Source organism: Mus musculus, chromosome 5 (genome assembly GCF_000001635.26).
Source record: "Mus musculus strain C57BL/6J chromosome 5, GRCm38.p6 C57BL/6J".
Lineage (NCBI taxonomy): Eukaryota > Metazoa > Chordata > Mammalia > Rodentia > Muridae > Mus > Mus musculus.
In genome coordinates, this window is record NC_000071.6 from 8,719,334 (window position 1) to 8,732,225 (window position 12,892).

General features: G+C 41.3%; 1 protein-coding gene across 2 annotated transcripts in view; it reads left to right on the forward strand.

Annotated features, from left to right (window-relative positions):
- Nucleotides 1-12,892, forward strand: part of Abcb1a (ATP-binding cassette, sub-family B (MDR/TAP), member 1A) — a 181,485-nt gene that overhangs the window by 152,243 nt on the left and 16,350 nt on the right. For both annotated transcript variants that reach the window (NM_011076.3, XM_006503556.4), the window contains 3 exons: nt 658-735; nt 3,826-3,909; nt 7,440-7,643. In NM_011076.3, coding sequence (NP_035206.2) covers nt 658-735; nt 3,826-3,909; nt 7,440-7,643 — 366 coding nt within the window. The remainder of the gene's footprint in view (nt 1-657; nt 736-3,825; nt 3,910-7,439; nt 7,644-12,892) is intronic.

The window sequence follows — 12,892 nt, forward strand, 5'->3', positions numbered from 1 at the left end:
ATGGTAAGCCCTGAATATCAGTTTGGGTATACTTTCTGTTGGTCAATTGGAGTAGTCAGAGAAAAATCTTCCTATATTCCAAAACAAGAGCAAGCAAACAAACAAATAAATGAAACTCCACAACAGGTCACATCTTAACATGCTAGGAATAGAAAACAAAACACAACAAAAGAAAAGGGTTTTTCTTCACTAAATAATTAAAAGATTCATTGTGGAACTTGACCTTGGTACAATAAATGAGACACTATCTTCCTGTAAGAGTGCCACAGGTATTTGAAAATGTACAGGTGCTCCATGAGAATTTGGAGGACATTGAAGGGGAGGCAGTCTGTAGCTGGTTACTCCTGCTTTGACAATTGGGATGGTGAAGCAGAGGGAGTGAAAACAGTTCAGTCACAGTCTAGCTTTGGTGCCAAGTCTGAGTCAGCCATGACTGCACACCCACATGAAGGATCCATGCATTTCCTCTGTGTAAACTGGAAACTGTAGAATGCCCAACTGGTCATCTGAGAACCAGGCAGAGAGCTCAGCGAGGGCAGGAGCTCAGACTGTGAGTCCCCTCCTGCTCAGGACTCTCACAGGCCTTGATTCACACTGAGTAATTGGTGTTTTGGTCCCTGCCCAGTCTTCTGTGTGATTTGCTCTTGTTCTTCTCAGGGCTTCACATTTGGCAAAGCTGGAGAGATCCTCACCAAGCGACTCCGATACATGGTTTTCAAATCCATGCTGAGACAGGTACGTTTATTGAGGGTTGTACCTGAGGTGAGTATGGTGCCTCTTTTGTGTTCTATGGACACAGGTTGTAGGCATTCAGGTGGTAGGTGCTTAGACTGAGATCTTTTGTTGGTTACCCTCAGCCTCCATTTATATCAGGTCCTGCTGACTATTTGCTGCAGGCTGGTATGAGGAACTAGACTATGTTGAAACACATATGTATCCTAATGATTCTTCACTGGGCTTTTTATCTCAGCAGTGAGAGATGATGGAACCTGTATCTAATCCCAAAGGTTGAGAAGTGTTAGAAGGGACCTGCTATGCTCCTGGGCCCTCTGTTGCCTTTCTCCTGTATACTTAGGACATTCAGTCATGATTCTGTGTGCCTGGAGAACTTTTGCACTCTTCTTGCCCAAATTCAGATTCCTTTTCATGGCCCATTTCTCACTGTTGAGATTCTTTGCTGAAGCAAGACTAAAATAGTAACCAAAGTTACAGTGGTGCTGTCATGACTTAATGTGAGTGTCTATGAAATTCTGTACACCTGGTCCTGAATCACTCACAATATTGTTAGCAGTCCCATTTAAAGTGAGAATCTTTAACAATCATGAACATTTAAACTTCCCTGTTAAAATTACTAGCAGAAGTGTACAACTTTTTTACATTACTTTTCCATACTACCTACAACCACTTATGTATTTATAGAAATAACTAGCTAATGATAGTCACAGTTGAAACAGAACCTGATGGGTGAGAGGGCACTATTTTAGGGGGGGATGTCCCTCTTCTTGGACTCTCCTGTCAAGCCACATCCATCTTGCTGTTTTTAACATAGGGTCATTTGCACCTAAGTTTACCTCAAACTCGCAGTGTAGCTGAGCATAATATTGAATTCTATCTCCTAATATTTTGGGATCACAAGCTTTTAAGCCATATTTATAACCTAGATTCTACTTAAACAATCTCATAGTTGACCTTGGTACAGCACTGAAAGCCCTATTACCCATCAGCCTCCAGGCCAACTGCCAGGTCTGTTATTCTTTGAGAGCTGAATGGATGATGGTTAAGCATAAACAGTAGTACAAACTGCTCAGTAGAAAAGGCATAAAAAAGCCACTGTTTATAAAGTATAGTACTAACTTTTGCAATGTGTTCAAATATGAATGGCCTCTGTCTTCAAGGGTGTCACATTCCAGTGGAGAAACACTTAAATACCTAGACTTGCTAGAAAGTCAATTATATAGACTATTTATTTTCTAGCCTTTCAAAATAAAAAAAAATTACTTTGTTAATACAAATTATCAATTCATGTCCTAGAAACTAAAGTTATTTTTTCCTTTTTAATTTACTTATTAGATATTTTCTTTATTTACATTTCAAATTTTATCCCCTTTCCTCATTTCCCCTCTGAAAACCCCCTACCCCATCCCTTCTTCTCCTGCTCACTAACCCACCCAACTCCTGCTTCCCTGTCCTGTCATTCTCCTATACTGGGGCATCAAGCCTTCACAAGACCAAGGGCCTCTCCTCTCATTGATGTCCCACATGGCCATCCTCTGCTACATATACAGATGGAGCCATGGGTCCCTCCATGTGTACTCTTTGGTTGGTGGTTTAGTCCCTGGGAGCTCTGGGGGGTGCTGGTTAGATCATATTGTTGTTCCTTCTACGGAACTGCAAACCCCTTCAGCTCCTTGGGTCCTTTCTCTAGTTCATCCATTGGGGATGCTGTGCTCAGTCCAATGGATGGCTGTGAGCTTCCACCTCTGTATTTGTCAGGCACTGGCAGAGCCTCTCAGGGGAGAAACTAAAGTTATTTGTGACAGGCATAAATTCATAATTAAAAATCACAGTATGTTTATTTTAAAAAATATGAGGATGTGAGCTAGCTTAGCCGTTAAGGTGTGTGACCTGAATTTGATCTCCAGAGTCCACACAGTAGAAGGACAGAACCCCAAACCCCACAAATTGTCCTCTGACCTCCATAGTTGTGCCATGGCAAGTTCATGCATCCATACACAAACAGCCTATCACTAATAAATGTAAAATATGAATACATAAAAGATTTTACTAATAAGATCCATTATTATGCTGTATGTGCATTTTAATCAAGATTTTTTTTGTTTTTAAATCGTTTATTATTCTGCCCTAACTAGAGTTAACTATCTGCTGGTTTATCTTTTCTCTTCTGATATTAATAAATTTTTTACACTTTAATATTTCCAAACTTGAGCTTTTTCTTTTTCTATCCCCAGCAGGCTTACCCCATACCTACTCTCTCTCTCTACAGTTGTTCAGACACAAGCCTCCATGACTCCTCAGTTTGTTTAATGTTGCATCAGCCTCCTAGCTAGATTCAGTTTCTTCATCCACACCCCAATCCAGAGAGCCTGGATCCTTCAGGGGAAAGTCTATATACAGTCTTTACAGATGCCAAAGGCCATGCATGGGAAACCTCCCCCACCCACATCACAGAGGTCATCTTCAGGACACTGTGGGAAACTGCGTTAAAGTTGAGGAGGAAAGGCTCAGGGGAATCCCAGTATGACAAATTAGCCTTCCTACAGGGTGAAAAGCTTTTTAACTTCTGCGAGAGCAGATCAAGTTTGTGTTTTAAGGCCCTTTTCAGGCATGGTATCTTTCTCCTCTTAGGTGCTTTCCTTCATTTTCCTTCCTTCATTTTGGTTTCTGCTCATATGCTGCCTTGAAAGGACTCCCTGTCTCTTCTCTACTCTGTACAACAACACCTTTCCCAGCATCCTAGCCTTCTCACCCTGCTCGTTCCCCCCTTCCCCCCACCATCACATCATTACTGTCTGATCTGGTGTGTGCTCACTTCCCTGTGCCTTCTGGCTCTAGAAGGAAGTCTTGAAGACACCAGCAACTTCGTTGTCAGTGTTCCCTGCTCAACACCTAGAGTCATGCTTTAAACAAAGTTGAGATGAAGACAGAGGATATCATCTGCTTTTGTTTGTGTTTTAAGTCCCCTTCCTGTCTGAAAGCTAAATGCGGAGGATGTGAGTGCTAAACAAAAGAGTCTCTGCCACCTTCCTACTGGAGCTAAGGTCTCATGACTAGGACTTTAAGATAACAAATCCTTTTGTGCCACAGGATGTGAGCTGGTTTGATGACCCTAAAAACACCACCGGAGCACTGACCACCAGGCTCGCCAACGATGCTGCTCAAGTGAAAGGGGTATGTGCTTCCTTTTCTGTGGCTGTTCATATCCATTCTGTTTTAGGCTTAGCGTACAACTGACTTCCTGATAACTTGTGTTAATGGTCACTATTTTGAAGAGACTGTAACTAGCTGTCTGTGTTAATTATTTTTCTATTGCTGTGGTAAAACACCATGACCAAAAGCAACTTATAAAAGGAAGAGGTAATTTGGATTTAAAGTTCCAGAGGGAAAAGAGTAAACCATGACAGAGAGGTGTGGCAGTAGGAACAGGAACCTGAGACATCACATCTTCAACAGCAGGCACAATGCAAAGAAAGAGTACTGGAAGCCAGAGGAGGATTTAAACTCTCAAGGCCCACTCCAGTGACATACTTCCTCCAGCAAGGCTGTACCTCCTGAGACCTCTCTGAGCAGTGTCACCAGCTGGGACCAATGGCCCAAATGCCTGAGCCTTTGGGGGACATTTCCCATTCACATCACCACATTCTCCTCCACAAACGTATTGAATTCTTTACAGCAAATATGTTAAAATTCAAAGATTGTATATCATATAACATATAGATAGTTATAAATTTCCTTGTGTTTGCTATGCCAGCCATCACATGAGGAAGACTGATATGAAAGAATAGTTACTCAGGAAATGATGTGCCCTTGGCGTGGCCACCAGAATCACCCTGTTTTCCATGTTCAGTTAATATTTATAATTGATGTTAGGAGAAAAAAGGATACCGTAGTTGTTACCTAAAACTTAATGGACATTATAGTTCAGTAAGAAACAAAGAAAATGTTCTTAAAATTACACTGAAAAGAATGAAAAGCACTTTAAAACTGTAGCTCAGGTAGAAAGACACATTGCTAAACTATAAAACCGAAAATATGCTGTTACCTGAATCCCCAGTTGATATAGACAGTCGAATTATTAGACTTTGACTTTTTAGATGAAGTGACGGTTTCTTCTTCAGCCTTCTTTATGGCAAAAGTCTACAACATGATGCTGAACTTGAATGGCACATGGTCTCTTCTGTGTGATTCTGTCTTGAGTTCTGCCTTCCTTATGCTTCAGTCTTCCTAAAAGGTGGTAATGTACATCCTCCACTGTTTAGTAAATGGGACCTGTGATAAGTATAGTTACAGATTTGAATGTACACAGAACTTAGAAACTGCAGCATAATTCTTATGAGTTCCTCTTTCATGTGGTTCTCTGCTTAAAGCAAGCATATAACAAGACCCATGATACAGGTGCGAGCATATAAAACTGAAGAGAGCAAAAATGGACACTGAATAAAGTAATTTTTAACTTACTCAGACAGACAATTGTTTTGCTCTTGTAAAATCTACACAACAGGTCATATTGTCAAAAGGTAACTAGGTGGGGGTTGGAGGGAGGTGGTAGGACCAAAGGTTGCCTTGTTTATGGAAGCAAAGCTCCTATTATGTGATATAAGCAAGAGGACTGAAGTATGCCTCAACAGAAGTGTTCTAATCAGAACAAGTATAAAGGACCTGAGGCTAGGCCATGCATATATCTCATAGCAAAGAGGATAAAAACACTAGATGAAGTGATGAAAGGATGTCATATTTTGTGGTCAGCATCACATTAGGAATTGGATAGGAACTCACTGATAGGTTTTTTAAATGGGAGTTACGGGGCTCTTATGTGAATAACAGCTGAGGAGTAAAGTTGAGGTAGGAAATCTATTACAATAGTCTAGGAGAGGTCTCCTAGAGGGGTCACACTGAAAGCAACAAAACATACTGATTCCGGATATACTTTAAAGATATATCCACTAATTTGATGATGATTTAGATGGTGGATTTGAGAGGTAAGACTGTTGAGTATAATGTTTGGCCTATACAAATTGAAAAAAATGGAGTTGTTCTTTAATGAAATTGTAATCCTATTGTAGGATGAGGCTTGGAGAAGAATCGAGAGCTCTGTGTGTGAGTTAATTAGTCATGATACTCACATTACATGACCAGCTGGACATGTGATAATAGAGAGAATTGGGGGTTCGAGACATAGAAGAGTGGTGTCCTGGAAGTAAAACTGAGTGTTCTAAGAGAAGAGATAGTTGGACATGTGCCCTGTGCACTAATGCTTGTCCCATGGACTGTCAAGTGTGGTGGGAAAGAAAGCCTGATGGGTGTGGTCTTCAGAGACAGGGGAAAAGAGAAAGACCACAGATGAAGACATCATTGAAAGGCTTTTTGCAAAAATAGAAAAGAGCCAAACATCAAGGAATTTATCATCTCTAGAACTATCTTAATGATATTTTGTGGTCCAAAACAAGACCTCCATATGCCTAAAAGCTTACAAGCCAGGGCCCTGGCTCTGCTGTATCCATAGGAGGTGTGCTGAGTGCTTCTGTCCCTCAGTGGCTTCTGTGTAGGATTGTAGATGCTGACAAAAGGAACATTCCTGTGAGGTAGCATCCCTCTAAGCTACTTACTCTCACTTTCACACGAAATGTGCATACAGAGAGCTGGCTTTCCACACCCCTGTACCCTTCAACTATGCTAGGTGCCCAGTTTAGCAGAGTCACTTCATTGTAAGTTTGGTGATTACACCAAAAGCAACAGCTACACTGTAGTATTCGTCCTATCGCTTCCAGCCCTGTTTCAGTTCCCTACTTATACTCAACATGTTTAAAGGCTTCTGGGAGGTATAGTGCTTTTTCTTACTAAGTCCCAGTCTACCAGTTATATTAGATATCTATTAAATTATGTGAGAAGCTTCGGTGGTGCAAGGATTCAGAATGGAGAAGACACTTTGGTTAGTAATCAATAAATCCGCTCAGTTTTGGAGTTGGGAGAGATTTGTCAGAAGTGACAGAGATGGTAACTGGTCAGCCTAGAGTACACATTGTAATCTTTAATGAGACCAGCCAGTCTTGCTCAAGTGAAAAAAATAGGACTGGTAAAGGATGTGTGCTATTTGCAGAGAAGTTAGGTCTGGAGGCCAGGATAGGGATGCTAGATTGTATGAGGTATCAGAGTAACCAAGTAATGATGTGGACTGCTCTGCTTGGTGTGCTACACTGACTAGATTAACTGCTGGTTTCGAGTTAGGAATCATTGCAAAGGAGTGAGAGCAATGTGTCATGAATCCTTCAGAATTTTATCCAAAGCCTCTGCTTACTGTAAACCATATTCCAAAACTTCTGAATCTGCATTTTTCCAAGAAAATAAGTGTTTCAAATAGGCCCAGGTATATTGACACCTATCTTCCTTAAATTGTAAGCAGTTTCATGGCTAGATGACCACCATCCTCAATTTAATATAATTGTCTGATCCTTACATTCTGATTTGCTTTGGTGCATGGGTTTTTGGTGTTGAAAGATTATGGAAATACAAACTTGCACTTTGGGTTATTATTCTACACTTGTAAATCATGGGAAATCTTTGTTTTAGAAACCAAAAGCTTTGTATAAAGGCATCTTTCCTTTTACTTCATAGGTGAGAAGCTTTTTGTGAAAATTAGTTATTATTCTTAAATATATACTTAAACATATTTTAGACTATAAACCATGTCTCTTCTTTTTCAGGCTACAGGGTCTAGGCTTGCTGTGATTTTCCAGAACATAGCAAATCTTGGGACAGGAATCATCATATCCCTAATCTATGGCTGGCAACTAACACTTTTACTCTTAGCAATTGTACCCATCATTGCGATAGCAGGAGTGGTTGAAATGAAAATGTTGTCTGGACAAGCACTGAAAGATAAGAAGGAACTAGAAGGTTCTGGAAAGGTGAGTTGAACTAAATATGACTGGTCACTAAGTAAAAGGACAGTCTTTCCAGTTATGCTTTCTTACTCTCTTTTACTATGTCCTGGCAATGCTGGTGTGTGTGTTTGTGTGTGTGTGTTCCTTCGGGTGTACACGTATGTATGTGCAAGTGCACATGCATGCTGTGTGGAGGTCAGAATACACCCTGGGCGATATTTCTCAGGTATAGTCCAGTATGCCTCTTGAGATATGGCTGTTCTCTGTTTGAGATATGACCTCTCCACCCATCCCTGTACCTTCAGAACTAGGATTACAGGCACATGCCACCAAGCGTAGCTGAGATGTTTTTCCCTGAATACTAGAGGTCAAACTTGGGTCCTTGTGCTTGCAAGGCAAATCCTTTACCAACAGAGTCATCTCCTCAATCTACAGGAATTTTGTTTGGTTTTGTTTATTTGTTTGTTTGTTTTTTGTTTTTTGAGACAAATATGGCCTTGACTGTCCTGAAACTGACTCTGTAAACCAGGTTGGCCTTGAACTGAGAGATACTCCTGCCTCTGCCTCTCTTGTGCTGGGATTAAAGTCATGTGCCACCACTGCCTGGCTACTATAATAATATTTTAATAGCCACCATTTGGGCAACATTTATTATGCTTATCTCAAGATTAGAATTTGAAATGGAAACATAACCTTAGTTTCAAATACCGACACCTGCTTCTCAGGGCTTTGTTTCAGGCCACTGCCGTCGGAATCCTCTCTTCTCATCCAGCCCTCTTCTTCTTTTCTCTTTTCCTCTTTCCTCCCCCTGTTTTAATAATGGTTTCTGTGCTTCGATGAAACACTCATGAACAAAGCAATGTGGGGAGGAAAGGGTTTATGTCACTCAGTGAAGACGGGAAGGACCCCAGAGGCAGGAGCTGATGCAGAGACCACAGCTGGAGCAACTTACTGGCTTGCTTCCTATGGTTTGCTCAGTCAGCCTGCTTTCTTGTAGAACTACCAGCCCAGATGTAGCCCCACCCACAATGGGCTGGGCTCTCCCCTATCAGTCACTAATTAAGAAAATGCCCTACAGGCTTGTCTGCAGCTGTATCTTATGGAAGCATTTTCTTTATCGTGGCTCTCTCTGCTCTAATGACTCTAGTTTACACCAAATTGACATAAAACTAGCCAGTACACTCTCCCTACCTGCTGTTCTCGCTGTTTTCCTTTTTCTTTTCTTTTCTTTTTTTTCTTTTCTTTTCTTTTTTTTCAAGCAAGCTTAAAGCCACCCTTGGATTCAGGAAAGTGGTCCCATTTTATTATGAATAATTGGGGAGATTCAAAGTGGAAAAAAATCCCAAGTATATTTGTCTTCTCCATTTTGGATTACATAATCTAGTCTGGATTACTCTGGTGCCTCATGCCATTTTACATCACTACTCCAGCCCCCTGGAGCTCTCCTTTTCCCCTTCATTATCTCCCCTTCCTCCCACATCTGTTCCCCCCGCCCCCCCTCTGTTCTGCATGCCCAGCTATTTATTTATTTATTTATTTAGCCACAGCTCAACATTGTGTGGCATTTACTTGGTTTCCTGGAAAGTGTTTTACTAGTTACACTAACTCTGTCAGGTATGCTCTGTTATTATTTCATGCTTCAGGTGAGGCTGAGGGACACAGGCTATGCCTCACTACTATAAAGCCCACCACTGCTGGAGCCAGGATGCAAACTGAGGCCTTGGTCCTCCAGTTAGCTAGGAATCCAAGCTCTGTCACAGTGGAACATCAGTTATCAGGATGATAGAAATGAGAGGTCAAAATAGGGCAGCTCATTGACATTCCAGGTACCAAGAAACAGCAGGGATCCCAGCAGGTGAGAGGGCTGTGATTTCCTGAAGACCAGGTGTCTGCGAGCCAGGCATCCCAATATGTGAAGGTTGAGGACCTTCCAAGACACTAAAGACACTTTGTCTCTGTGTGTTCTTAGACGCGTGGCTCTATTTTCCTCTGTACTTTCAGAGAAATGCTTTGTGTGGCATTAGTGTTTCCCAGCCAAGGTCTGTGGAGTTGAACCTCTGGTGAAGAGGTCCTAGGAAACAGTCATTGGGAACTAGCTAACTCTAGGGTCTGGCCCCAACCAAGGAGTACATACTATGCCATACTTTGCAATATGCTTCGGGTTTGGGATGCTTGAGCAGATGTGAGGTCCTGCTCATTTCCTTTCTTTGTGGTGTGATGTCAGAACATGCAGATAAATGTAATCCTCATTGTGCATCAGGATGAGGAGACTGCACTGTGGAGTGACTGTTGTCCACACCACACGCAAGCTCAGTGCCCCAAGCTCTTGCTTGTATTAGGCTGTACATGCTCTGAACCCTGCACAAGCAAGGCACTCACTTCCTTAGAAAATGAGGAATAGGGAATATTTCTTGAAAACGTCACACTATAATTGATAGGTAGAGCTATTTGTTTACTTGTTTGTTGTTTAGTATATGTTGTATACACATTTGTACTCACTCACCGTAGTATGCATGCCTATGTGCATACCAGTTGAAGCCACAGGATGACGTCTGGCAGTCTGCCCTATCACTCTCCTCCTTGTCTTTGATACAAAGTTCGTCTTTATCTTTAACTGGACCTCGTTTGTCATTTTTGCTAAGCTGATTGGCCAGTGAACTCCTGGGGCCACCCTTTGTTGTCCCCCAGTAGGGTTGCAGGCATGAATGACCACGTCTGCCTTTTTTATGTGTGAGATGGCAATTCAAGCTCAGGTATGTATGCCTATAAAGCAAACACTGAGCTGTGTCCCTAGGTCTGGCTATCATTTTTATAATATTCTTACTGATTTAGACAATTTCTTCTGTTTGTTGAACCTGTTATAATTAAAAATGTTTCTAATGTGTATAAATGACATTGTCTTTGGGGAGTTTCATTAAAGGTGACTATTTCCTCCAACTTCTTAACATCCACACTTTGCAAAAGTCAGTGCATATTATTTTTGAAATGTGCAGAGTTTATAAAATATTTTTTCCTAATTACTTTCTTGGTGGCTCTACATCAGAGAAAACTAGTTTTCATTTTTAAAATAAGTGTCTAAAGAAATGTGTTCATTTTTTTTCTTCTAGTAGTTTTTTTTTAAAACTGGTCTTCAAAACTGACTTAATTTACTATGAAATATTTGTTGTTATCGTTGAAGTAAGTTAATGTCTGTAAAATTCAGTGAGGCCTAAATGAGATTCCACAAATATGGCTTTTAAGTAGCAAATTGCACTAGGTTACTAGAATGTGTCTGTAATGGAACCTTTTTTTTTTTAAAATCAGTGAAGCCACCACAAAGAGACACAGTATATTAACCAGGATCTTAGCTTTTGTTTCTAGAGACATATAATTTTAAAAGGACTTTAGAGACATTCTGGTCCATATTCCCCCTTTCAACTAACAAGAAGGCATGGTGTTTAAGTTCCATGGCTGGTACAGGCAGAAATCCTTTTGTGTGTCCTAAATGTTCTTGATGCTCTCTGCATTCCTTTACAAATGATGCAACAGGTAGTGATGGAATATTGCCTAACTAAATTAGCTTGGTGGCAGGGAGTTCACAACTAAATATCTAGAAAGCTCTTGAAAGAAATTGATATATCATGTTCATTAAAAGATAATACAATCAATGTTGGTGCATGATTTTAATCCCGGCACTTGGCAGAGGCAGAGGCAGAGGCAGAGGCCAGAGGTGAGATGGGCAGAGAGGCAGAGAGAGAGGCAGAGAGAGGAGCAGAGAGAGAGGGGCAGAGAGAGAGAGGCAGAGAGAGAGAGGCAGAGAGAGAGAGAGGCAGAGAGAGAGGCAGAGAGAGAGGCAGAGATGCAGAGAGGCAGAGAGGAGGCAGAGAGGAGGCAGAGAGAGAGGCAGAGAGGCAGAGGAGAGGCAGAGAGGCAGAGAGAGAGGCAGAAAGAGAGGCAGAGAGGCAGAGAGGCAGAGAGGAGGCAGAGAGGGGCAGAGAGGGGCAGAGAGGGGCAGAGAGGGGCAGAGAGGCAGAGAGGCAGAGAGGCAGAGAGGCAGAGGCAGAGGCAGAGGCAGAGGCAGAGGCAGAGGCAGAGGCAGAGGCAGGCAAATCTCTGAGCTTGCGGCCAGCCTGGGATACAGAGTGAGTTCCAGGACAGCCAGAGCTACACAGAGAAACCCTGTCTTAGAAAATAAGACAAAAACAAAAACAAAACAAAACAAAACAAAAGACAATGTATTCATCAAGAGGCAATTTATTCCCCTTGACCTCTTAGTCTCATTATTAAGAATGTTTTCTAAGAAAATCATTCACTATGAGTAAATGTTTATGTATAAAGCTATATTTATTACAATGTTATTTGTAGTAAAAGAATTGAAGCCTTTGTTAGTAATACCTACCTGGCCACAACGTTAAGTAGTTCATTAAAAACTCCTTATTAATATATCCTAAGTGAGTTTGAAAAATACTGTTGAAATTGGTTAGGCAAAATATATAATTCAGTCTCTGTTTTAAGATGTGTATGTTTAGAAAAATATATAAACTACTTTGTAAAATACACTTGTATATAATTATTGATCATCTTCATTACTCTTTGAGCATCTTTCAAACTTTATTGAGTTATCATGAATGACAATTAACAGAGAATAAGGGATAAGTATAATGAAAGTTACTGTCTTAGTCAGTGTTTCTATTCCTGCACAAACATCATGACCAAGAAGCAAGCTGGGGAGGAAAGGGTTTATTCGGCTTACACTTCCACATTGCTGTTCATCACCAAGGAAGTCAGGACTGGAACTCAAGCAAGTCAGAAAGCAGGAGCTGATGCAGAGCCATGGAGGGATGTTCCTTACTGGCTTGCCTCCCCTGGCTTGCTCAGCCTGCTCTCTTATAGAACCAAGACTACCAGCCCAGAGATGGTCCCACCCACAAGGGGCCTTTCTCCCTTGATCACTAATTGAGAAAATGCCCCACAGCTGGATCTCATGGAGTCATTTCCTCAACTGAAACTCCTCTCTCTGTGACAACTCCAGCCTGTGTCAAGTTGACACACAAAACGAGCCAGTACAGTTAGTGAAATATCACCTTCACAGAAGACAGACTTCTGTGAAAGATATGGTGGCTAAAAGTCCATCATGACTTTGTGTCCCAGCTTCTCTTTCTGTCTAGAATGCAAGACAAAATTAATTAAATTAAAATTCAGTTTCATAACTCACCACTCTTCTTCATACAGAAGATAGCTATCAATAAGGCTAAAGGATACATGAGCAGTAAGTTATAATAGGTTAATGCTAC